This window comes from Quercus robur, chromosome 5, assembly GCF_932294415.1.
Source record: "Quercus robur chromosome 5, dhQueRobu3.1, whole genome shotgun sequence".
NCBI classification, from domain to species: Eukaryota; Viridiplantae; Streptophyta; class Magnoliopsida; order Fagales; family Fagaceae; genus Quercus; species Quercus robur.
Genome location: NC_065538.1, coordinates 73027591 through 73052854, shown reverse-complemented (window position 1 = coordinate 73052854; position 25264 = coordinate 73027591). Strand labels below are relative to the sequence as shown.

Below are 25264 nucleotides of genomic sequence, written 5' to 3'. Positions count from 1 at the left end.
TCTTGGAGACAGAAACTTTTTGGAGACTGCTAATCTCTCTAGGTTCTGGGCTCCTGAGAAACTTAAACTTAACTGGTTGGCCAAAAGGATGGGTAGTGATTCCTTCACTATCTGTAATGAAAGGGTACAATAAACACATGAAAGGGTTTCCTAAGATGACCCTATCTGTCACGTTTTTTACAAGGACAAATGTGGTTTAGAAACACGTATTGTCTTGACAAACATGTGCTTTTGGGATTTTGAATATAATCTGCATTTTTCCTTCACTTGCAAAAGTTAACCTTTCTTTGGTTTTCCTGAAGTATTTAGAGGGTATAATTCATTTTTGGATGCAGTTAAGATCAGTACCTGAATCTATTAAGGCTACTACCTCAAATTCAAAATCTTTGCTGATGACAATCCTAACTTTGGAATGCCATTTCTGGAAGTTAATCCTACTGATGGTTTGCAAGAACATCTCACTAGATGGTTCCTGGATCATATCAGCTATAGGGTTAACTATTTCATCTACTTCTTCATCAGAAGGGTTCTTCAATGAGATTCCTTCCTCATTGCCTTGATGAGAAGTATGTTCTAGTTGTTTGACTCTCTGGTCCATGAGGTTGTGATCTACCCTGAGGATGGTTAACTCTTGCCTAAGGGTTCTTACTTCAGACTTGGTATCCTTAATCTCTTGGAGATCTTGGACGGTAACTTCCTTCTTGGATCTAGTAAACCTATTGTAGATTTTTTCCAAATCAACTTTGGGTTCCTGAATCCTAGGTTTAGACGTATTGGCTTCCTTAACTAGGGTTTTATGTAACTCACTAAGTCTTTGAGCTTTGACAACTAGGTCTTCGATCTATTCTATGAGATCTAAGAGGAGCACTTCTTGCTTAGAAAGTACAATGATAGTCTTGTTCCTATAACAACTATCTTTGTAAGCTAGGGTTTCATCCGGGCCACAAGAGGAGCTAGAGGAGACTCTAGAGGTTTCAGAGGATGACCTATACAACTAGTGCTTCTCTTCTTCACTAGAACTATTGGGAGACTCACTATCTGAGCAGTCAAGTTCTAAGAGTTTGAAGATTTCTTCTTTACTGGTTTGGTCACTAATAAAGGTATTGATAAGAGATTTAGCCTTAGCTTGATACTCTTTCTGGAAATGACCTCTTTTTCCACACTTAAAACATTTTCCTAATGTATTAGATATGAACTTTCCCGTGGACTTGGATTTTCCTTTCTTATAAAAATCATATGTTTTAAACTTCTGCTTTCTATAATGCTTGGAGGCTGTTTTCTTTCTATGGAACTTCTCAGAGGGTTCTTTTCCTCTATACTTGGATTTTCTCTTGGGGATGATTGAAGGTAAGCCATACTGGGTATAGAAGTTTCCTACTTCGTACTTAGCTTTGCTCTTGCTAGCCTGGCTTTGGATTTTCAAATTTCTACACATCTTCATTCCTTCACTTTGGATTATGCTAGAGATATCTCCATAGGTTAGGTTATCATAATTTATGACACCTAAAGGGCTAGCAAGGGTTTCTTTGACCTTCTGTCCAAATAATGTGGGTAAGCTATTGATGAACTTCTCCTTCCAAAATGGAGAGTTACAATCGCTTCTATCCATGACTCTGGTGGTAAACACATCTTCATACCACCTGTATTCACCAAGATTTTTACATCTAAGGTTACTCAACTGGTCATAAATCCTAGATGTGATATTGCTAGGTTTACCTACGAAGTGTTTCATGATTGTATAAATCAGGGTATTGACTCCGTCGGGAACACCTCGTCCTAAGCGTTCGTCAAAGATGGGGTTCTCATTCTCATTTTTTTGGACTGCATGCTTTATGTCTTCTTTAGACTCTTTTGTTAGGCAGTTATTCCACCACTGCAGAAGTTTTCCTGTAAATCCTAAAGTCATGAGCTCTACGACCTCTATGTTTTGTGTTCCATCATTTAGGTAGTTATTGGCTACCATGGTCATATGCTGAATCTTGTTTAGGATTTTTTGTTCTGATAAACCATCTATGTTCCATTCATAGAGTTTACTAGTGGATACCATGAACTAGGTATTCCTTTCCTCATACTGGAGGTCAAGGGGTGTAGGTCTGGAATACCAATTCTTGGTTGGGCTGGTTGGGTTTACCTTGGGTTGGTAAAGCCTATTTACCTGTAATCCTTGAAATTGGTCGTCTAGGTGTTCTATCTCCTTTTCAGTTTCTAAGGAGGTTCTACTAGAACTGCTAGAGGCTGTATGGGCTCTTAAAGTGATAAGTCGGTTATCTCTGGGTTGTTCTCTACTGGTTGAGGTGGTGTTTGGTGAAGGGATGACTGGTTCCTTCTTCACAAGTTCCTCAAGCTTCTGGGCAATTATTTCTAAGGCTGATCTATCCTTAGGTCTGAGACTGGCTTGTCTAGTTGTGGGGAGCTTGACTAAAGGCTTTTCTAAGGTTTGGATAGGTTTGCTAGGGCTTCCTAGCTGAAGGATGACCTTGTTATCTATCCGTTCTTCTACTTTATCTAGCTGTTTACCTATAACTCCTAAACACTGGTTAGTACAGTTGTTTTGCTCTATTACCTTCTTCACAACCTTTTCTTTAGGGGTTTCGTATTTGAAGGGAGAGGCAACTATAATCTCACTACCACGGTGGTTAAAGAGTATGGCTTCCTAGGGAGGATGACTAGACCTAACAACTCTTTTAACTCCTTTGGTGTCTTCTGTGGTCCAGTTGGTTTTGGTGATGACATAAAACTTTTTATGCCATTCAAAATGGTTCTCGAAGTATTCAAAGAAAGGGACATTGCTGGATATCTCTTTCATGAATTCTTTCTATTTTTCCAAAACTTCTATCTTTTGTTCTCTGGTATGGTTGGCTTTATAGGCTTCTTTCTTAACTTTGTTCTCCTCTGAGTCAAACTCTTTGCCTAAGGCGTCCATATCAGGGATGAATTCTTTCCTTATCACCATGAGTTGATGATCTATTTCAGTTTCTGGCTGAAAGGGATCTCTCATATCAGTTCTTGATGGTGAGGGAGGCTTTTAACTGTCTTGACTAGTGCTGTCTTCTTCTTGATCAGCAACTGAGTCTTGCTTAGCTGTGTAACAAGGGGTACTAACCTAGGATTGGGTTCTTACACCTTGAAGCTCTGGTCCTAGGTCTCTCCTAGATCTGGGAAAGGGTGCTTGGTTTCTGGATGAACTACACTGGGATGCAGGTCTATCTTTAAGAAGGATAGTTAGCTGCCTAAAGGGTTGGCATAGATCTACTGAGGATCTACACCTTGGTTCATCATAGTCTAAGGGTGTCCTAAACCTAGATTGGTCAAAACTAAGTCTAACCGTTCCATCTGCTAACTGCTGGACAAAATCTAGATCTGGGTTCCTATTTGGGTTTTGGATATGTAGATGATGATTTTGATTATCTAGAGTTCAATTGGCTGGGAAAGTGACTTTTGACCATTTTAGGTTTCTGGGTACCTGAACTTTGGATCTAACATCTGTGGTTTGGATAAGGGTGGTTTCTCCAACCTTCCTCTTATTTATGGCTTGGATAGACATGTTTGTTCTGATGCACTTATAATACACTCTGTATATAAGGGCTAACTGTCTGGTTCCATGTAACATGAGAGTTCCATGGGTCTTGATGTTGAGGGTGAGGACCTTCATGATGTAAGGGTCATCAAATGCTACGGTGAAATTGGGGAAACAGTCGAAATGGACTGGTCCACCACTTAAACTAGATTCTATGGTACCTAAGAGGCTGTCATTGAATCTTATATGACGGGTGTCCCGTAGGGTCATAAGGATTGAGTTGTTCAACCCTTCTCTAATCAAAGGTTTTACTCCTACTTGGGCTAAACCAACATGGAGGAATTTATGTCCATCTTTCCTGTGAGCTTTCACTGCTGCAAAGGATAACAAGTAGCATGTTTCATGCTCCTTGTTAATGCTATAAACTTGCTCTATAGTCTTGACATGGTAGTCTGTTTTGAAAGTCTTTTTCAAGGACCACGATGATGACTTATAGACCTAGTTTGTGGGTACTTTTGGTATGTTCCAATCTCCTAACTTTAAATCTACATCTGATAACTAGTACGACTCACTATTGAGAATTCCATCTTCTTGAGGGATCTCAGGGAGGGATGTATTGGAAGATCTAATGCTAGTGGATGAGTTACTTCTAAACATTCTATTCAACATTCTGGATCAAAGGCTTAAGATAAAAAATTACAACCTAATTATCTTTATCTCCAAATTTCTAGATCTAACCTTTAAATCTGAAACAGGGTGTACAAACGAGACTGCGCCTTCTCTCGTGCTAATTACAACCTCTTATTGCCCTAATGCTTTCTCTCATAGTGGGGACCACCCTAAACGCTTCTCACACGACTGACACGGCCTGACCAAACACTAACAGAGTAGGATATTGGGTCTTGCTGGGCTGCACAACAGCACAGATCTGGACTTATACGTCTTAACAGTACACATCTGCAACAAACTTTGGGCAAAAAACAGGAATGAGAAAAAGCAAATAACTGGGAAGTAAATGATTAGCTTGAACAAATAATCACAAAACTATTAAACAGAAGTTTAAACGGGAGGCTCAGCCTACCACCAAAAGAGATTACAGTAGACAAAGACTGAGAAGAAATAGTAAAGATAGAAAATGATGAATGGGAATGGAAGAGTTATCAAAAAATAGATGTAAAACAAAATATAACTTGTAGGAGATAACATATTCAAAATAATGTATAATGCACAAAATAATGGATAACTATTTATATTAGTGCCAAGTTTTGGCTGATAGTAAGTTGTAAGTTAATAGTAAGTTGTAAGTTACTGTTTATATTCAATCAAGTTGGCCGGTACAACCGCCATAGTTATCCATTATTTTGTGCATTATACATTATTTTGAATATGTTATCTTCTACAAGTTATATTTTGTTTTACATCTATTTTTTGATAACTCTTCCATTCCCATTCATCATTTTCTATCTTTACTATTACTTCTCAGTCTTTGTCTACTGTAATCTCTTTTGGTAGAAGGCTGAGCCTTCCATTTAAACTTCTATTTAATTGTTCTGTGATTATTTGTTCAAGCTAATCATTTACTTCCCAGTTATTTGCCTTTTCTCATTTCTGTTTTTAGCCCAAAGTTTGTTGCAGATGTTCCAAATCTGTGCTGTTGTGCAGCCCAACAAGACCTAGTATCCTACTCTGTTAGTGTTTGATCAGCCCGTGTCAGCCGTGCGAGAGGCGTTTAGGGTGGTCCCCACTGTGAGAGAAAGGATTAGGGCAGTAAGAGGTTGTAATTAGCACGAGAGAAGGCGTAGTCCCGTTTGTACACCCTGTTTCAGATCTAAAGGTTAGATCCTGAAATTTGGAGATAAAGATAATTAGGTTGTAATTGTTTATCTTAAGCCTTTGATCCAGAATGTTGAATAGAATGTTTAGAAGTAACTCATCCACCAGCATTAGATCTTCCAATACATCCCTCCCTGAGATCTCTCAAAAAGATGGAATTCTCAATAGTGAGTCGTACCAGTTATCAGATGTAGATTTAAAGTTAGAAGATTGGAACATACCAAAAGTACCCACAAACCAGGTCTATAAGTCATCATCGTGGTCCTTGAAAAAGACTTTCAAAATAGACTACCATGTCAACACTATACAGCAAGTTTATAGCATCAACAAGGAGCATGAAACATGCTACTTGTTATCTTTTGCAGCAGTGAAAGCTCACAAGAAAGATGGACATAAATTCCTCCATGTTGGTTTAGTCCAAGTAGGAGTAAAACCTTTGATTAGAGAAGGGTTGAACAACTCAATCCTTATGGCCCTACGAGACACCCGTCATATAAGATTCAATGACAGCCTCTTAGGTACCATAGAATCCAGTTTAAGTGGTGGACCAGTCCATTTCGACTGTTTCCCCAATTTCAGCATAGCACTTGATGACCCTCACATCATGAAGGTCCTCACCCTCAACATCAAGACCCATGGAACTCTCATGTTACATGGAACCAGACAATTAGCCCTTATATACAAAGTGTATTATAAGTGCATCAGAACAAACATGTCTATCCAAGCCATAGACAAGAGAAAGGTTGGAGAAACCACCCTTATCCAAACCACAGATGTTAGATCCAAAGTTCAGGTACCCAAAACCCTGAAATGGTCTAAAGTCACTTTCCCAGCCAATTGGACTCTAGATAATGAAAATCATCATCTACAGATCCAAAACCCAAATAGGAACCCAGATCTAGATTTTGTCCAGTAGTTAGCTGATGGAACGGTTAGACTTAGCTTTGACCAATCTAGGTTTAGGACACCCTTAGACTATGATGAACCAAGGTGTAGATCCTCAGTAGATCTACGCCAACCCTTTAGGCAGCCAACTATCCTTCTTAAAGATGGACATGAATCTCAGTGTATCTCATCCAGAAACCTAGCACCCTTTCCCAGATCTAGGAGAGACCTAGGACCAGAGCTTCAAGGTGTAAGAACCCAATCCCAGGTTAGTACCCCTTGTTACACAGCTAAGCAAGACTTAGTTGCTGATCAAGAAGAAGACAGCACTAGTCAATATAGTCAAAAGCCTCCATCACCATTAGGAACTGATATGAGAGATCCCTTTCAGCCAGAAACTGAAATAGATCATCAACTCATAGTGATAAGGAAAGAATTCATTCCTGATATGGACACCTTAGGCAAAGAGTTTGACTCAGAGGAGAACAGAGTCAAGAAAAAAGCTTATAGAGTCAATCATACCAGAAACAAAAGATAGAAGTTTTGGAAAAATGGAAAGAATTCATGAAAGAGATATCCAGCAATGTCCCTTTCTTTGAATACTTCAAGAACCATTTTGAATGGCATAAAAAATCTTGTGTCATCACCAAAACCAACTGGACCACAGAAGACACAATAGGAGTTAAAAGAGTTGTCAGGTCTAGTTATCCTCCCCAGGAAGCCATAGTCTTTAACCACCATGGTAGTGAGAATATAGTTGCCTCTCCCTTCAAATACGCAACCTCTAAAGAAAAGGTTGTCAAGAAGGTAATAGAGCAAAACAACTATACCAACCAGTGTTTAGGAGTTATAGGTAAACAACTTGATAGAATAGAAGAACGAATAGATAACAAGGTCATCCTTTAGCCAGGAAGCCCTAGCAAACCTATCCAAACTTTAGAAAAGCCTTTAGTCAAGCTCCCCACAACCAGACAAGCCAGTCTTAGACCTAAGGATAGATCAGCCTTAGAAATAGTTGCCTAGAAGCTTGAGGAACTTGTGAAGAAGGAACCAGTCACCCCTTCACCAAATCCCACCTCAACTAGTAGGGAACAACCCAGAGATAACTAGCTTATCACTTTAAGAGCACATACAGCCTCTAGCAGTTCTAGTATAACCTCCTCAGAAACTGAAAAGGAGATAGAACACCTAAAAGAAGACCAATTTTGAGGATTATAGGTAAATAGGCTTTACCAACCCAAGCTAAACCCAACCAGCCTAACCAAGAATTGGTATCCCAAACCTACACCCCCTGACCTCTAGTATGAGGAAAGGAATACCCAATTCACAGTATCCACTAGTAAACTCTATGAATGGAACATAGATAGTTTATTAGAACAAGAAATCCTAAACAAGATTCAGCATATGACCATGATAGCCAATAACTACCTAAATGATGGAATGCAAAACACAGAGGACGTAGAGCTCATGACTTTAGGATTTACTGGAAAACTTCTACAGTGGTGGAATAACTACCTAACAGAAGAGTCTAAAGAAGACATTAAGCATGCAGTCCAAAAAGATGAGAATGAGAACCCCATCTTTAATGAAAGCTGAAGACGAGGTGTTCCTGACGGAGTCAATACCCTGATCTATACAATCATGAAACACTTCATAGGTAAACCCAGCAATATCACATCTAGGATTTATGACCAGTTAACTAACCTTAGATGTAAAAACATTGGTGAATACAGGTGGTATGAAGATGTGTTTACCCCCAGAGTCATGCATAGAAGCGATTGTAACTCTCCAGTTTGGAAAGAGAAGTTCATCAATGGCTTACCCACATTATTTGGACAGAAGGTCAAAGAAACCCTTGCCAGCCCTTTAGGTGTCATAGATTATGATAACCTAACCTATGGAGATATCTCTAGCATAATCCGAAGTGAAGGAATGAAGATGTGTAGAGATTTGAAAATCCAAAGCTAGGCTAGCAAGAGCAAAGCCAAGTACGAAGTAGGAAACTTCTGTACCCAATATGGCTTACCTTCAATCATTCCTAAGAGAAAATCCAAGTACAGAGGAAAAGAACCCTCTGAGAAGTTCCATAGAAAGAAAACAGCCTCCAAGTATTATAGAAAGCAGAAGTTCAAAACATATAATTTCTATAAGAAAGGAAAATCCAAGTCCACGGGAAAGTTCATATCTAAAACATCAAGAAAATGTTTTAAGTGTAGAAAAAGAGGTCATTTCCAGAAAAAGTGTCAAGCTGAGGCTAAATCCCTTATCAGTACCCTCATTAGTGACCAAACTAGCAAAGAAGAAATCTTCAAACTCTTAGAACTTGACAGCTCAAATAGTGAGTTTCCCAATAGTTCTAGTGAAGAAGAGAAGCACCAGTTGTATAGGTCATCCTCTGAAACCTCTAGAGTCTCCTCTAGCTCCTCTAGTGGCCTGGATGAAACCCTAGCTTGCAAAGATAGTTGTTGTAGGAGCAAGACTATCAATGTACTTTCTAAGCAAGAAGAGCTCCTCTTAGATCTCATAGAACAGATCGAAGACTCAGTTGTCAAAACTCAAAGACTTAGTGAGTTCCATAAAGCCCTAGTTAAGGAAGCCAATACATCCAAACCTAGGATTCAGGAATCCAAAGTTAATTTGGAGAAAATCTACAATAGGTTTACCAAATCCAAGAAGGAAGTTACCGTCCAAGATCTCCAGAAAGAGATTAAGGATACCAAGTCAGAAGTGAAAACCCTTAGGCAAGACTTAACCATCCTCAAGGTAGATCACAACCTCATGGACCAGAGAGTCAAACAACTAGAACATACTTCTCATCAAGGCAATGAGGAAGGAAACTCATTAGAGAACCCTTCTGATGAAGAAGCAGATGAAACAGTTAACCCTATTGCTGATATGATCCAGGAACCATCCAATGAGACGTTCTTGCAAACCATCAGTAGGATTAACTTCCAGAAATGGCATTCCAAAGTCAGGATTGTCATCAGCAAAGATTTTGAATTTGAGGTAGTAGCCTTAATAGATTCAGGCGCTGATCTCAACTGCATCCAAGAACGAATCATACCCTCTAAATACTTCAGGAAAACCAAAGAAAGGTTAACTTCTGCAAATTGAGGAAAAATGCAGATTGAATTCAAAATCCCAAAAGAACATGTTTGTCAAGACAATACGTGTTTCAAAACCACATTTGTCCTTGTTAAAAACATGACAGATAGGGTCATCTTAGGAAACCCTTTCATGTGTTTATTGTACCCTTTCGTTACAGATAGTGAATGATTGACTACCCATCCTTTCGGTCGACCAGTTAAGTTTAAGTTTCTTAGGAGCCCAGAACCTAGAGAGATTAGCAGTCTCCAAGATGTTTCTGTCTCCAAGACCCTTAACCTCATCAATGCCAAAATATCCTCATCAACTTTTCCAAACAATCCTAATCAAGCCAAGAACCTTGATCAATTTGCATCTTCCATCACATGTACAATTGATGATTCTTTTGACACCAATCAGTCTCAAAAATCATTATCATCTCATGCATTCAGCATAAACATATGTGCTCAATGGCATCTGATGATTTTAACAAAAATGTTTTTAAAAATAACCATTTTGTTAATACATGGCAAGAAGAAAAGCAAATAACTCATTATACTTGCCCCACTAAAAAGTGGAAAATGGCTTCTTCAAGCAGAAAGAAAGGAAAAGAACCTATCCAGGGTTTTCCTCACAAAATGCATGAAGGTGCTTCTTCTGCATCAGAACCCAGAAAAGCAACATCCCTTCAAGAAATTGTCCCAGCTAAAATAATATTTTCCAATGGTAATGTAGCCATCACATTAGAAATTTTATCTAGAACCTTACATTTTACAATGGAGTGTACACAGATCTATCACCCTCCATTAAAATCATCCTTGATAACCTTCAAAGAGCCTTTACCCAAAACAACCATCGTCTTTTCCAGAGAACCCTCAGAGCGCTAGAAATTCACCTAGTTAACCTTGAGGTAGGAAACGAAACTAATGAAATTCTCATTAGTCAACTCCTTGGCAAGGAGGATATCCATTCAATGGGAAAAATGACAATCATGGGCATCGATTATGCTAGGTTAAGTCTTAAGACTCAAAACCAGCTAAGAAGTGTTGTCGCCAACTTGCCTACCGACATACAAGTTCGTATCTTGGGAAGCAAGGCTATGTCTGAATCATGTGACCAATGGTTCAAGCATTTCAAAATATTGGTCACCTCTCATTTCCCAGTTTATGGTGAAGACTTAGATGACATTGATATTGCCTTCATCCAGTCAACCTGGGACGAATACTTTGGAAGCAGTCATAGGGTCTATGAAAAGAAACATTATTTTCCTGGTCTAATAGTCAACTATGAAGACGGGGCAGATGAAGAGGATAGAGATCCAAGCTGGCTTTCAAGAATATTTGAATATGGCTTTATCAGACTCATCAAGTTAACAAGCCATAATCAGATCAACCAATTCCTCTAGATAATCCAATAGGTTGTTACAAAGATCAAAAGTCCATTTGTCTCCATCAGATGCTGGAGCACTCTCCCACAATGGGACAGAAACAAATGGATGATTTTCCAACCTGTTCACCACCTTGTACTTGTCAATGGGTACACCCACAATGGCCCTTGGTATGACGAAGATTCCTACTTATCCTACGAAGACCCATATGCTCTTGCAGGATGTTGGAACAATGAACTCCTAGATGTCACCAGTGAATTATGGAAAAATTACCATTTCACAGGAAACACTGGGAGGATTGATTACCATTTACCACCAAGCCATACTCAGAAGCCCTCCTTACTCAAAGGCTTGATTACATTGATCCCAGTCAACTAACAACACAAAATGCATATCATGAACCTCTACAGTATTGTGGGTTTTGTAATTTGTATGACAAATAGCATGAGCATGACTGTGATTATAATCCTCCATGGGATCCCTATGATGGATACCCATCTGATGCTACTGACTAAGATAGTCCGAATAGCCTCAAAACAGCTCCAAAACAACTTTTGCAGTCTGATTACTATTCACCAACAGTACTTGCACCAGCAAAGTTCCAGACAGAATACTATTCATCCACAGCAGCAGTCACTATGCTTGAACAGTACTCAGAAAAGCAGGGGGACAAATCACTATTCATGAACAGTGACCATTACTATTCATCAAACAGTGCCCCGACAGAATCATTCAATTTACTGTTTGCTTTCGGTGGAAAAGAAATTCACCTTCAGTAAAAGCAATTCACTCTCCGTGATTCTGGCAATCTCCTGAAGAATCCAAGGCTTCCTCCAGCTATATAAGGAACCCTTTGCTTCAATCTTTAGCAGGTCTCATTTTAGGTCCAATTTAGAAACCTACTTCAGAACCTCCCTCTCTTTACAACCTTTAGAACTTGTAATCAGATGCCTCTAGTTTATTTTCCTGTTTACACTTGTAACACTATAGCCATGGTTTTCACAACTGTAATTTGTTTATATTTATGCTTCCGCACCCAGATGGCCTCAGTTGGCTTTCCCCTCAGTCTGTAACTTACCCCCTTTATATATATTCACACACTAGTTGATAAATCGTACAATGCACAAGGGAAAGTTCAACCTAATATGATTTTTTTAATTCTTTTTTTTTTTTGGTCTAAATAAATGTGAAAATTTGATAATTAATGTTAATTATTAATAGAAATTTTTTATTATTTTTTATATAGAATTACATATTTTAGCATTATGCATTTATTATGAATTTGTTCATATATGAAATTATATAGTCTATTATTTAAAAAAAATTTGATATACCAAAATTATAGAGGGTTTAAACATAAAATAAAATTTTCTATTTTAAAAAATATATTAGAATAATAACATATAAAATTGTGAGAACTATTATAAGGCATAATGTTATGTGATCAACTAAAAGTTAAATAGTTTTAGTTTTATATATATTATAAATTATACGTACGTGTGAGTAATAGGCTATTCTTTAGATTTCAAAATTTTTGATATATAATTTAGCACCCTAAATAATTTTTAGTTTTATCGTCGTCTCCCGTTTGGGCAGGTCAATAAAGAAGTGGTGTATATGGAATTGGAATTTATTTTGTCTTTCCTTGGAGAATATGAAAGGTACTTTAATTTTATTCCAAAAAAAAAAAAAGGTACTTTAATTCTAGAGCGAGAAAACACACGTCTTCTCGCTCTAGAAGAGAATACATGCTTCAAGTGCACTTACCAATATGAGATGGTACTTGAACCTGCCACGATGATTCGAAAGTTAGGTGGAGCAGGGGTCTATTATAGACAGGGTGGCTTGACGCATTTGGAAGCCTAAGTCAAAAATTAATTATTTTGTTTTATATACAAAATTACATTATCATGAACTACTTAGAATTCTTTTTTTTTTTTTAGAAATTTTATAGACAGAAAAATTTGACAAAATTTTTCATACTTATTGATGTGGCAGATTGTATTGGTAAATAAAAGAGTGATATTAGTGATAGACTTATATGAAAACCAGTAAAAGTTTGCTAACTCAACTCTTATTATTATTCTTATTTTTTTAGAAGTGTAACATTCACAATATTTTTTTACAACAAATCTTAAGTTTTAAGTTGTTTTTTGTTTTCTATTTGAAAATATCACTATAATTATTTTTTTGCCATCAATAACAAGTTGTAACAACCTACTACTTAGCATTAGTTGTAAAAGTGTTGTGAAAAATATTGTTGATGTTGCATTTTTCTCTCTTTTTTATTTATTTTTCATTTGGGAAAAAATATTATTTTATTTATTGATTATAAATAACCCTATTGGTTAAAATTTCAGGATCTTTTTTTTACTTGAAGCCTTAGACAACCGCATCTTTTACTCACCCATTCAGCCGGTCCTGATCATAGATAACACAGTCAAAGAGATAGAGTACTTGGAGAGAAAGAAAAGAAAAAGCAAAACTCATCATTTTGAATGGCTGCTAATTTGGCCAAAAAAAAAAAATGCACATCAGCATGTGAACTTGTCACTCTCAAGTATAAAATCAGGGGTCTATCATAGATAACACAGTGAAAGAGATAGAGTACTAGGAGAGAAAGAAAAGAAAAGGCAAAACTCATCATTTTGAATGGCTGCTGATTTGGCAAAAAAAATATGCACATCGGCATGTGAACTTGTCACTCTCAAGTATAAAAGCAGGGGTCTATCATAGATAACACAGTGAAAGATATAGAGTACCTGGAGAGAAAGAAAAGAAAAGGCAAAACTCATCATTTTGAATGGCTGCTGATTTGGCCAAAAAAAAAATACACATCGGCATGTGAACTTGTCACTCTGAAGTATAAAATCAGGGGTCTATCATAGATAACATAGTGAAAGAGATAAAGTACTTGGAGAGAAAGAAAAGAAAAGGCAAAACTCATCATTTTGAATGGCTGCTGATTGGCCAAAAAAAAAATGCACATCGGCATGTGAACTTGTCACTCTCAAGTATAAAATCAGGGGTCTGTCATAGATAACAAAGTGAAAGAGATAGAGTAGGACTGTTCAGCCATTGCCCGATACCAACGAAACTGCCCTTCACCGCACCGGTCCGCCCGCCTCATGACTCAACAACAGGTTTCAGGCACAGTGGTCGGCAGAGTTCTTCGAGTACCGACGCCGGCCAGTGCGGTGAGCGGTGGTGAGTTTTGCACACGGAGGAGAACCGCACCGCACCGCACCAATATATGTATATATAAACATAAATGAATATATGTGTTTGTGTTTGTGTTTTAGTATAAAAAAAATACTGAGAAAGAGGTGATTTCCCAAGAGAGAGATGAAATAGCACACCACACCAGTAGTAGAGAGAGAGAGAGAGAGCGGCGGGTGAAGCTTGAAGGAAGAAAACAATAGGCTTAAGTTTTTTTTTTGAAGTTACAATAGGCTTAAGTTGATACGTGTAAAATGATGTAGTTTAGCTATTATATAAGTAAAAAAAGAAAAATTGATACTAAATGGCGCCGTTTTGAACCCAAATATTAATATTAATATTAACTTCAAAACTACGTCGTTTTTACTATTAGATTTATTTTATATAAAATAGTCAAACGACGTTGTTTTAACTCATTAGGTTTAGGTTAAACTTTTCAATTCTCATTTAGATCAGTCACTCTCTCTCTTCCGCCTCTCTCCCTCTCCTCTCTCAAGTCTCGTGTGAAACTGAAAATCTGTCTCTCCTCTCCCTCTCCTCCTCCGCCTCTGTGTCCTCCTCCACCTAATTTGCCATTGAAGTCTTCATTCTTCAAGGTGTAGCTATCTCAAAGTTTTTAGAGAAGGTTTTGATGTTCAAATCCTACTGTGCTTTCTACCAAATTTGTATGTGCATTCTGTTCTTCTTTTTAAAATCTATTATGGGTTGTGTTTTGTTTTTTGTTTTTATTTGAGTCTCTGTGATTTGAATGGGATAGTTGACAGAAAGATAGTGAAATTGTTTGTTTTTTTTTTTTTTTTTGGGAGAATATTTGGGATATTTTAATGACTAATATGTAGTTTGGGGTGTTAATTTTATTCTGTTTGGTTCCTGAGAAAATGGAGAAATAACCGAACTAACCGCACCGAACTGGTACGATGCACTGCACCTTCCATAGGCCGATTTCCACTCTCCACATTTGAGGTGCGGTCAGACATGTAGAGAAACCGCCCCCTGCAGGTGCAGTGCAAAATAGCCCCTCAAAACCGATCGCACCGCAATGTGTACAGCCCTAAGATAGAGTACTTGGAGAGAAAGAAAAGAAAAAGCAAAACTCATCATTTTGAATGGCTGCTGATTTGGCCAAAAAAAAAAAAAAATGCACATCAGTATGTGAACTTGTCACTTGAGAGTATAAAATCTAATTTTTTAAACTTTAGAGTATTTAATCTAAATAATTTCAAACTTCATGATGTTCTCATGGTTTTTAAAATCGGTATGGTCAAAGAACTAGTAAAGAGACTGATTGTCGGTTTTCTAGCCTGATCGAGGTCGAACCGATGATGTCATTAATAATTTAATTTAAAATATTTAAATAAATTTTATTTGAATTTTTATTTTTCATAAATTATATTAAGAAAATATTTAATGAAAATGAAAATTTTTCTTTATTCTTCATTTTTTCCTAATTAATAATTGTTGAAAAAGTATAATTTGCTATTTAAGTTCCGCATATATATATATATATATATATATTATAAATAATTTTTTTTTTTGCTGAATTATATAAATAATAGTTTGATATTTAACTTTCAACTTTTAATTATTTATTAAAAAAAAAAACAAAAACCAAAGTTCTAAATGTCGGAATGACTGGACAAGTCATTCATTACCTTTTTTTGAATACTTTTGTAGCAATTGTCACACTCACTAATTCACACATGTTTACTCTTGTTTTCCTTTTTGTTTTTTCTTCTTTTTTTATTTTTCTTAAATCTACAACCACACATTACCACCTACCCTCAAGGCCTCAAATCATATTCAAACTCTTTTTTAAATTTTACTCCTTAGTTTTCTTTCCACACTTTTTAGGAAATGCAGTAGACATCGTCTCAGCCGCTCCCTCTCAAATCTCAAGTCTTTCTCTTTCTCAAGATAAGTTTTTGATAGTCTTCCTTGAAATTTTATTCCAGTCAAAGCTAAAAGCACAAATTTCTTATACATGTTATCCAATAGAAGTATTTCTTTTATTTTATTCACCCACAAATGTGAAAATTTTCTCCAATTTTACTTTAGTGCAAATCTAAGAAGTTTGTTCCATTTTATTCTAGTTTTTCTTTTTATTCTTCTTCAGATTTGAGAATCGGTTTAACCATAACGGTTCTCGATTTTTCCAGTTGAACCGGTAGTTTTCAATTTTTCTCGGTTTTTCTTTCATTTTCGGCTATTAATGATAATCAAACCGGATTGGTGTCTGGTTCTCGGTTTAACCAACCTATTTGGTCCAGTTTTTATAATCATAGATGTACTTTGCAATTTACCCAACTTAATTATTAAGGAAAACAAATGTTACAAAAAATGAAACAATCACTTTTTTCAGGCCTTAATGGAGGAATTCACCAAAATTAGGGTGACCCTCACTGCAAAGTCCCAAGTCTTGATTAGAAGACTGTTTTCCCTTCAGCTCTTTAATCTCATGCAATTCTGACTTTCATAGACATGGTAAATCACATAATCTTGAGTGCAAAAACTCTCATTTAATTTGTGAGGGAGAGACTTTGCTTTTTTTTTTCTTTTTTTTCTTTTTTTTTTTTTTGAGAAACTAGACTTTGCTAATTGTGTATATACTATATATGTATGCCTATCAGGCTATCATCTTGTGTCTCGTGTTGACTGGACTGTTAAGACAATTGATAGTCCAAAGGAAATCAGTGCTAAACTACGTACGTGCCACAAATGGTGAATCACTGCTAGATGCGACTCTCTAATCACTAGTTGGCTGAGAGTTCGATTTATTTCACCTACACACGACTGGATATTGCTTATATTGAACACCTAGTCTATCAGTTTATGACCACACCCTGATCTGCGCACTATGTTGTCATCTTTGGATCCTTCAATATGTGAAGGACACATTCTTCCTGGTCTTCTTTTCTCATCCTTTGCTTCCTACATGTTTCCTTTACAAGTTAGAGTTTTATTCTAAGCCATTCTCTCATCAGCCTGCTAACACCACCTTCGAGATGCTCTGTTACACTTTGGTATACCTCAGCATGCCTATCCTGCTTATTGTGACCGCAAAAGTGTAATTCAAATTTCCACAATGATGTATTTGACAAGCTCACCAAATATGTCGATATCAATTACTATTTTGTGCGTCGTCACTTGCAATAGTGCACGCTCCATTTTTTCCTATAACTCACGCTAATTCGTTGCCAATTTATCTGCCAAGCCTCACCCTCCAAGTTTTTTTTTTTTCTTTCCTCTTGTTACCAAACTTTACCATCTCGTGTTTGAAGGAAAATGTTTGAATATTAATTTAGTTTAATTTTAGGATCATTGTCTTTCATATAGACTACTACCATTTCTTGTGAAGGATCCATAAAGTGTGCCTATAAATAAGCTTCACATTTTATAGTTTTATACATTAAAAATAAAAATCTTATGTTATTTTTTTCCTCTTTTTATCTCTCTTTATTTTAACATGTACAATAAAGGTATCATGAAATTCCGACGAATTTTTCACTTGCAAAGTTGCAATATATCACACTCCTTTTTTGTCCTATTATTTTTTCTATTTTTTGTTAAATTACCAATTGTTCTAAAATTTAAACTATAAAAAAATGGTAAATTTAATTCTTTAACATGATTCTAACGCTCCCGACTTTAGATAGGAGGTTGAGTAGAGGAGACATGATCAAACTCAAAACTTTCTACTCTGATACCATATTAAATTATCAATTGTCTCAAAAATTTAAACTATTGAAAAATGATAAATTTAATCATTTAACTACATAATTCTAACATCTTATTACCATACTAGAGGTCTCTAGCCTACCATCTTGAGTTTCTCAAACACTCCTATTTCTCATAAAGTGTAACAACTGTTATGTTCAAGGATTATCATGTGTGAAAGTGATTTTACATTTTTTTTTTTTTTTTGTAAAATCAAATTTCTTTCAAGAGCATTAAAAGATACAGTAATATTTTATACTCATACCAGGTGGAACTCATCACAACCTCAAACATTCTTTTTACATGCTAAGTTTTTTTTTTTTTTTTAGGAAACTATATAAATTTATTTCACGGAATGTTACTCTATATAATGAGAAAGAAAAACATAGGCATTCCTCAAATCAGTTGACTGCCTCTATATTCTCTTAAGCAACCTTAGGAAGCTTTGGACAGTGTTAAGACACAAAAGCGAGTCCAGATAGTATTTAAATCGAAGTGTTTATATAGTTTTTATTTTATTTTATTTTTTTGGCTAGAACAATTCCATAGAAACCAAAATTTCAAGAGTTGATTAAATACTATATATCAGGCCAAGCCATATTATAGAAACCATAAATTCAAGAGTTATATACATATCAACACTGTCTGTCTCTCTAGTGCCCATGAAGAATTCCTACGCATATCAAGACAGAAGACTGTTTTTCATAAGTTCAACAACTTGGCTATCTTAAACCGAGAATTGCATGGTCTGTGATGTATCATGGCAACCCCAGTGTTCTCCCACTGAGTTGTCTCGACAGGAATTAGTATTGCTCCCACCTTGAAGGCGAATGGAGGAACTACGAATTTCAGCTTTTCGATTGCTGTAGAAGAAATAGGTGTCCGTAGACATAGTACGGCAAGGAAATGCCTCCATTATTTTCTTGAGCAAGTCCTTGTAAGTTTTTGACAGAGAAAGATAAAGAGGGAAATATGCTAGTGCGAAGATGCCAACTGGAAGGAAAGAGAGGGAATAGAGGAGAATTTTTGTCCACCTTTCTTTACTACGTATCATGAGGATGATCGTTGCAGAAAATGCTATCATCATCATTGAGACGGAGAGAAAAAGAAATGTGAAGCCTAGCATGAGCTTGTTGGGAAGCGAATGCTTGAAGTCTTCTAATCGAAATGGTGCTGTGAGGATTAAAAGAAATATAACCACTGAGGTCAAAGCACAGGTAAGTGAGAGTACATCAGTTGCTGTGAAAACCACAAAGAAAGAGCGATTAAGGACTGGAACACCAGTATTCTGATTAGGACCTCCTGGTATTGTGTAGGCTGCGGCAAAGGCAACTGTCGCGATGAGAACTGCCACAATAGAGCATCCTTCAGCAGTGTGCTTTAGCCAATCTCTGGCAGCATTCCGGAGCTCTGTGTTGTTTTTAGCAAATAAGCCTTCGGCAGTAAGCTTCTTCTTGTTCCGATGATCAATGAAATGGGCTTTTGTGACAGACTTTACTCGCTGCACGCATAAACATATACATGAGAACCACATTGATGACCAGCCAAAAATACATCCTTTGAAGAGGCCATCTTGATTATATATACATCAGAGGCTAAATCAATTTAATCCCTCTACTGGATTAAGAGATTGTAAGTTCCCCAAAACTAAGTACAGTTTCAATTGAAAAGTTTAGGGTAGAGCACCTAAGGAATTATACTTAAATTTTACTATTTTTAACTAAATAAGGCTATTGAGGGGATATTTGAGAAACTGAGAAAAAAAAATGCAGTTAGCCTAAAAGCCATCGCTAGTTGCAACTACTTTTATATGTTGATTAGGATCTTCTACATTTTAAATTGATCTATTGTATGGTTCAGATAATAGAAATATGTACCCAATATCATATCAGCTAAAATTTTAATCGAGATTACAGTATGTACACAATTAAATATAAGAAACAGGCATCTATCGATTTCAATTGAAACCACACACACAAAAGTAGACTGATAATGTTTTAGTAATAAATGAGAGTGGTGTTATTAAAAATAGCACCTCAAACCAGAGCAGCTCCTCCTGCAATTCGAGTGCAGGGCCTCGCAATTTTTCAGGAACATAATCATCTCTTTTTGTTCCAACCATATGCAGAATGGAGTTCCCATCATTGTCAAGCCTTCGAACCAGCCACCTCATTGCTACTTCCATTGTCAACACAAGCTTGAAAACCTCCAACTGGCGGTACTTGATAGCTACATGCAATATGGTCCGCCCTTCATTATCAATGTGCTCAACCGCCTGAGGGTATATTTCAAGTATTTCTCTAACGATCTCTATGCACCCTGATTTAGTTGCTAGAAACAATGGCGTAATTCCTCCAAGTTCCAGTACTTGTTGCAAAGAAATAGAAGAGGGCAGCTGATCTGGGTTATCCACATTCTCATTTGTAGTTGAAACATCAGTACTTCCATATTTGTGCAGCCTTGGTTTACTCGTGTCAATTCCAGAACTAGTGATCTCCCATGAGGTATCTTCTTTTACTAACAATTTAGCAAGTTCTAACGCTGATTCATGGCTTAACTCCTCCTTGGAAATGTCATTGCTCTCGGCCGAACTACAGCACATTTTGACTTTTGAAGAGTGAAAGTAATTAGTAGCTTTATATAGACATTATAAACACATAATTGCAAAGAAAATTATAAGTAAATAGAAAATTCCAGGCTCTTCTAAATTCATCCATCAAATCATGCAAAGATTTTTTTTGGTCTGTACTAAAGAACTATTCAATATTGTATTTTAAGTGTGTGTTTGTATTCAGCTTCTGCGTCCACGTTTAGCGTTTCCTGCGTTTCAGCTGTTTTTTTTTTTTTTTTTAACCGCACTTGTTGACTTTTTGTCCGTGAACAGTGCATTTGTGCACTGTTCATGGACCCACAAATTACACTTTTCAGCAACTTTTTCATTAAAAATGGGTCCCACGATACTATTCACACATTTAAAAATTATTTTGCTACAATGTTTTCAGTTTTCAATTTTCAATTTCAGCAAAATAAGTTCTATCCAAACACACCCTAAAGTTCTATAAGGATTTGCAGGGTTTAATATCTTTTTTATTATTAATAAAAAGAATAAAAAATCCCTCAAAAAAAAGGCTTAAAGATGAACTATAGTCTGTAAACGACAAATTCTAAGGCAAAAACAATGCCTTTAACTACAATTTATATTTAATCATGTAGCCTTAGAAATTATAGATATATTAAAAAAAAAAATGTATTAGCCAATAAACTAAATAATTGTACTACAATATTGTTGGTCTGAAATTGAAATTATGCACAAAAAAGGACACGGACTGGTAATTTAATAAGTTTATATAAAAACCTCTCCTTAACTTATTAAATTATTGGTCAATGTACTTTTTAAGTTTAGGAGGAAGTTCAAGATTAGAAGTTAGCAGCATTTTATTGTATTTATTTTTAACTATTTTAATAAAAATTTTCATTTTTAAGAAAGAATAAAACGTCAAGAAATTATACAATTTTTGTCGCATACGTAAACACTCGACACAGTATATCTGTATATGTGACCCTTCAAATCATTGATGACTCTTTCATAAAAGTTTAATACATTTAAAAATGAACGACTTTCAGTTCACCTACCAAATTATTGGACATTGATTAAATGTGACTCCTCAAATCATTGGCAGTGAGGTGAACATCATTTCTACCATATGTAATATAGAAAACAAAGTAAAGGAATATCTTAATGCTTTGGACCATGAGCAGGACAAAGATAGGAGAGAGGAATTGACTCCAGGGATTTCCCCTCCTAAAAATAATATAAAACTAAATGTGGATGCTGCTATCTCATAGACTTTCACCTCCTTAGCTGTGGTAGCAAGAAATGAGTTTGAAGAGGTGTTAAAGTTATGGGCTAATATTCATGATTTATGCACTCCTACTCAAGCTGAAGCAGCTGCAATTCTGCGGGCTCTAAACTTGGCTATCACAGAAAATTGGTGCAACATCACTGTGGAGGGGGATTCAAAAATATGTTTTGATGCCCTATCCAAAGCAAAAGATCCAATTGATTGGTCCATCTCCTCCATCATTTGTGATGCTACTGACATGAGTGTATCTTTTGAGTTTGGCTAGGTTAAGAGATCTCTAAACTCAGGAGCTCATTCTGTTGCTAAATATGCTATTGCTCTTAAAGTAGGTTTCTTATGTAATAACTGTAATTTGCCTCCCCCTATCTTGAAGGCTTGTAGACAAGATTGTTGTACCTCCTGTTGTTCTTCTTAATCTAATGAAATGGAAGATTATCAAAAATAAAATAAAAAATGAATACATTTAAAATGATTTGACTTTCACCCAACGAGCTATTGACATTGATCACTGCACAAAATGTACATAGTTCATGTATTAAGTGCTGATACAGTGCTAAAAAATTGCTATCAGGAGCAGACGCAATAAATTGAAACTTTTCTAAAAAAAAAAAAAAATGTCGATATACTAAAATAAAATATGGCCAATATGTGTGAAATTATGTAGGGGCAAGGGTCAAGGTTTAAATTTTTAGGAGAGAATTTCATATGCATATATACCTAAATTAGACTGAAATAGAATTTCTATCTTGAATCAAAATGAATTATGTAAGTATTGAAGTTTACATTAACTACAATGTAAGAATACTTCCCTAAACTATTACAATTACATGCAATGACACACTCAAATAATAATAATAATAATAATAATTTTAATAATAACAATAATAATATGGTTTAAATAAACAATAGAATATTATGTTTAGCTCTATGATTAAGGAGTTCAACCATGGATAGGTGGGATTGGAACAAGGTGTCCCATCCCCTATATATGGGGTGGGAAAAACTCGGAATGGAAACAGAGTGGGTTGGAGTTATTAGTCATCCATAATTGGGTAGCTTTGACATTAATGAGGAAGTCAATATTGTATTGGTACTAGTCATATTTGGTGATATAAATTTTACATCAACCATAAAATCGGTACTCATACTTTGTCCTCTTTTAAATATACCAGATAAAAAACTAATAAGAGATTTTTTGGGTATTTTAGTTGTTACAATAAAAAAATTAAAGTTATAAAAAGTTATAAAACATTTTATCTAATCTAATACATTAGTTTAATGTATTTAGGATAATATTTAGGTTTACAAAATATGTGAATTTTAATAACATGTTATAAAGATATAAATAAATACATTCATACAACTATGTGTGTGAGTTTATAAATAGCATTAACCTCGAAACAATATACTAGTATCAATAAGTATTAAAATATTTTATTCTCCTACCAAAATTGCAGATACGAAATTTACTCTCTCTCAAACAGTGATGTGAGAGAAAGTAAATGAGCAGTTATGAGAGCATAAAAATGAAGATAAAGCAATAGGGGCAAGAAGGGAAAAAGACAAGACAGGACAGGGGAGCAAAACCCATCCTCACCTAGTCACCTCTACAAGACGAGTGGGACATAGTTGGGCAAGGTGGAATAAGCAGGACGAGTAATTTATATGGTTTTACCCTCCCTTAGCTGGATCTTTGACATTAAAGAAATATTATATATGAAATAAAAAATTACCTTCTGACAAGAAATATAAAAAGGAAAATCACACCATTTATATGTGCTGAGAAGGAGAAAAGAAGGAAAATAGTGTTGATTATGTTGACTATATGATATTTACCCTTACTGGAAATTCTCTTGAGGAATCCACGCCTGCGCACCGGTTCAAAAGCTTTGGGGTTGCATGAGAGAAGCTGAAGAGCGGTCATCCCATCTTCGTCTCTTTCACCAACCAAATACTTGAACCGTCCGTGTGTAGCGATTTTCAAAGCTAAACCTGCTCTTATGCCATTTTGTGTATGGAAACCACAACCCAAAACACAAAGCAAATCAAGACAATAGAATGGTGATATAGCTAGCTAGTTACACAAACACAATATGTGTACTGTAATCGGGTTTTGAAAATACGATTTCACAAGCTGTTTCCTGCGACTAGTACGTTAAAGTGAGGGAACTAACCAAAGTGCTGAGAAAGGATGGCGATGTGAAGAATAGTGGTCTTGTCATTCCTCTGAACAAACTTTTGCATGTCCTTTTCACCATAGTTTAAACTTTCATCTGCCAGAAAGTTGAAAATCTCAGTTTTACCATAGCGAGCTGCTCGAAAGAGTGGGGTTTCTCCAAGCTCGTTGCGCATTCTTAACAACTCTTGATCTCTCTTTATCATCTCTTCTGCTACCTCCACCGAGCTTCCGTGGTCGAGAGTAGCTGCCTCGTGGAGGATTGTGTTTCCAGAACGGTTTTTGCGGCCCAATTTGTTGTCATGGCAGGGAGGCAACTCTTTGAGAAGACTGAGTACCAAGTCAGCTTGTTTCGAGTAAGCGACCTTGTGGAGCACTGTGTCTTCGTGTATGGTCAGTATGTGTAACGCGTGGTCCTCCATATCTGCACAGAGTTTTAAAACTGCTTTCGTGTCTTCTTTCAGTAGAGCTTCGTACAGCTTTCCATTTGATTCATGATCTTTATAAACAACCCTTTTTTCTCCCGTGGAAGCCATCAATTGAAGCTGTGAAGAGGAAAGGGAGGGAGGAAGGTTTTCAGAAATCAGAAAAAGCTGGTTTATAGGTATGGAGGTTTGGTTTTTTTGAAGGAAAATATTAAAGTAAAGAAATTTATTCAGATAATGCTGCTTACTCCTCATCAATTATATTCGTGAGATTTAACTTTAGCTTTATAGCAATTATTGTTAGATATTTTTAGACATTTGTGGGCTCAGTTAGTGCAGTATACTTTATATGATTTGTACTATATTTCTTCTTTTACAGTAATGCTATTTATGTCGTGGAAATGTACAATTGTATTTTTTTTTTTTTTTTTAATGAATGGAAAAGGTCATTATGTGGATGATTATTTACCCGACTTATTTAAACACGCTATTATTAGTATGGGGTATTTTTGGGCACATCAAAATTATTTACATTGTGACACAATATTTTTGTAAAGCACGCGATTCCAATTCGGAAACTTCTAAACTCACAACTATGATCAAATTCGAGACTCACTATTTTTCTCTTTTTGGATGCCCTATAAAAGCATTGGTTAATGAAAAATAAAAAAGAAACTTATATTTTTAATTGATTTCTATATTTCTTATATATTAAAACTTTTTAAAAAGTGATCCATTAATAAATATTCTAAAAGCATGTTAATAGATTTTTTTTTCTTTTTTTGTATAGTAATGTTATGTTTGGTGCGGAAATGTGCACATGTAATGCCCCAACCAAAATTTCTAATTCCACTGGGAGAAGCATTTCTCAATCAATTCATATTTTGATTCTTAGGTGTTGGGATCAATTTTGGAATGGCAAGCTAATTAAGGGAACTTGAGCTCATCAGCCTGGGTTCAAAGATATGTATATATAAAGGAATCAAATCCACTACTCATCCCATTATAAGGATGAAGGCTAATAGTGCATGGTAAAGAAATACTCAAAAACACTAATTAACTCACCAAGTGACAAGTATAGCTCAAGGTATATTTGTCACCTGGTGTTTTGATTTTGCTTACTATAATCACATGACACTTAACACTACCTTATTTATCATA

General features: G+C 35.9%; 1 protein-coding gene across 3 annotated transcripts; it reads right to left on the bottom strand.

The window, feature by feature from the left end:
- Positions 1-18197: 18197 nt before the first annotated feature.
- On the bottom strand, positions 18198-24365 carry LOC126727007 (ankyrin repeat-containing protein At5g02620-like). Of its 3 annotated transcripts, XM_050432455.1 has the most exons (5): positions 23677-24365; positions 23339-23494; positions 19675-20246; positions 18674-19140; positions 18198-18502 (listed from the first exon to the last, which is right to left on the bottom strand). In XM_050432455.1, the coding sequence occupies exons 1-5, from the start codon at positions 24356-24358 to the stop codon at positions 18367-18369; spliced, it is 2013 nt and encodes a 670-aa protein (XP_050288412.1). In that variant the 5' UTR covers positions 24359-24365; the 3' UTR covers positions 18198-18366. The 3 variants fall into 3 exon arrangements, with proteins under 3 accessions (XP_050288412.1, XP_050288411.1, XP_050288410.1); XM_050432454.1 differs by having other exon boundaries at positions 18198-19140; positions 23345-23494; positions 23677-24364; XM_050432453.1 differs by having other exon boundaries at positions 18198-19140; positions 23677-24363.
- Between the last annotated feature and the right edge of the window lie 899 nt (positions 24366-25264).

What these genes read in the sequence shown, in the direction of transcription:
- LOC126727007 (XM_050432453.1), bottom strand. Translation starts at nt 24,358, where the DNA reads ATGAGGAGTAAGCAGCATTATCTGAATAAATTTCTTTACTTTAATATT. An exon ending in CAAGAGAATTTCCAGTAAGG is followed by an intron (nt 20,247 to 23,338) that starts GTAAATATCATA and finishes ACTCTTCAAAAG; the next exon opens with TCAAAATGTGCTGTAGTTCG. An exon ending in AGGAGCTGCTCTGGTTTGAG is followed by an intron (nt 19,141 to 19,674) that starts GTGCTATTTTTA and finishes TTATGCGTGCAG; the next exon opens with CGAGTAAAGTCTGTCACAAA.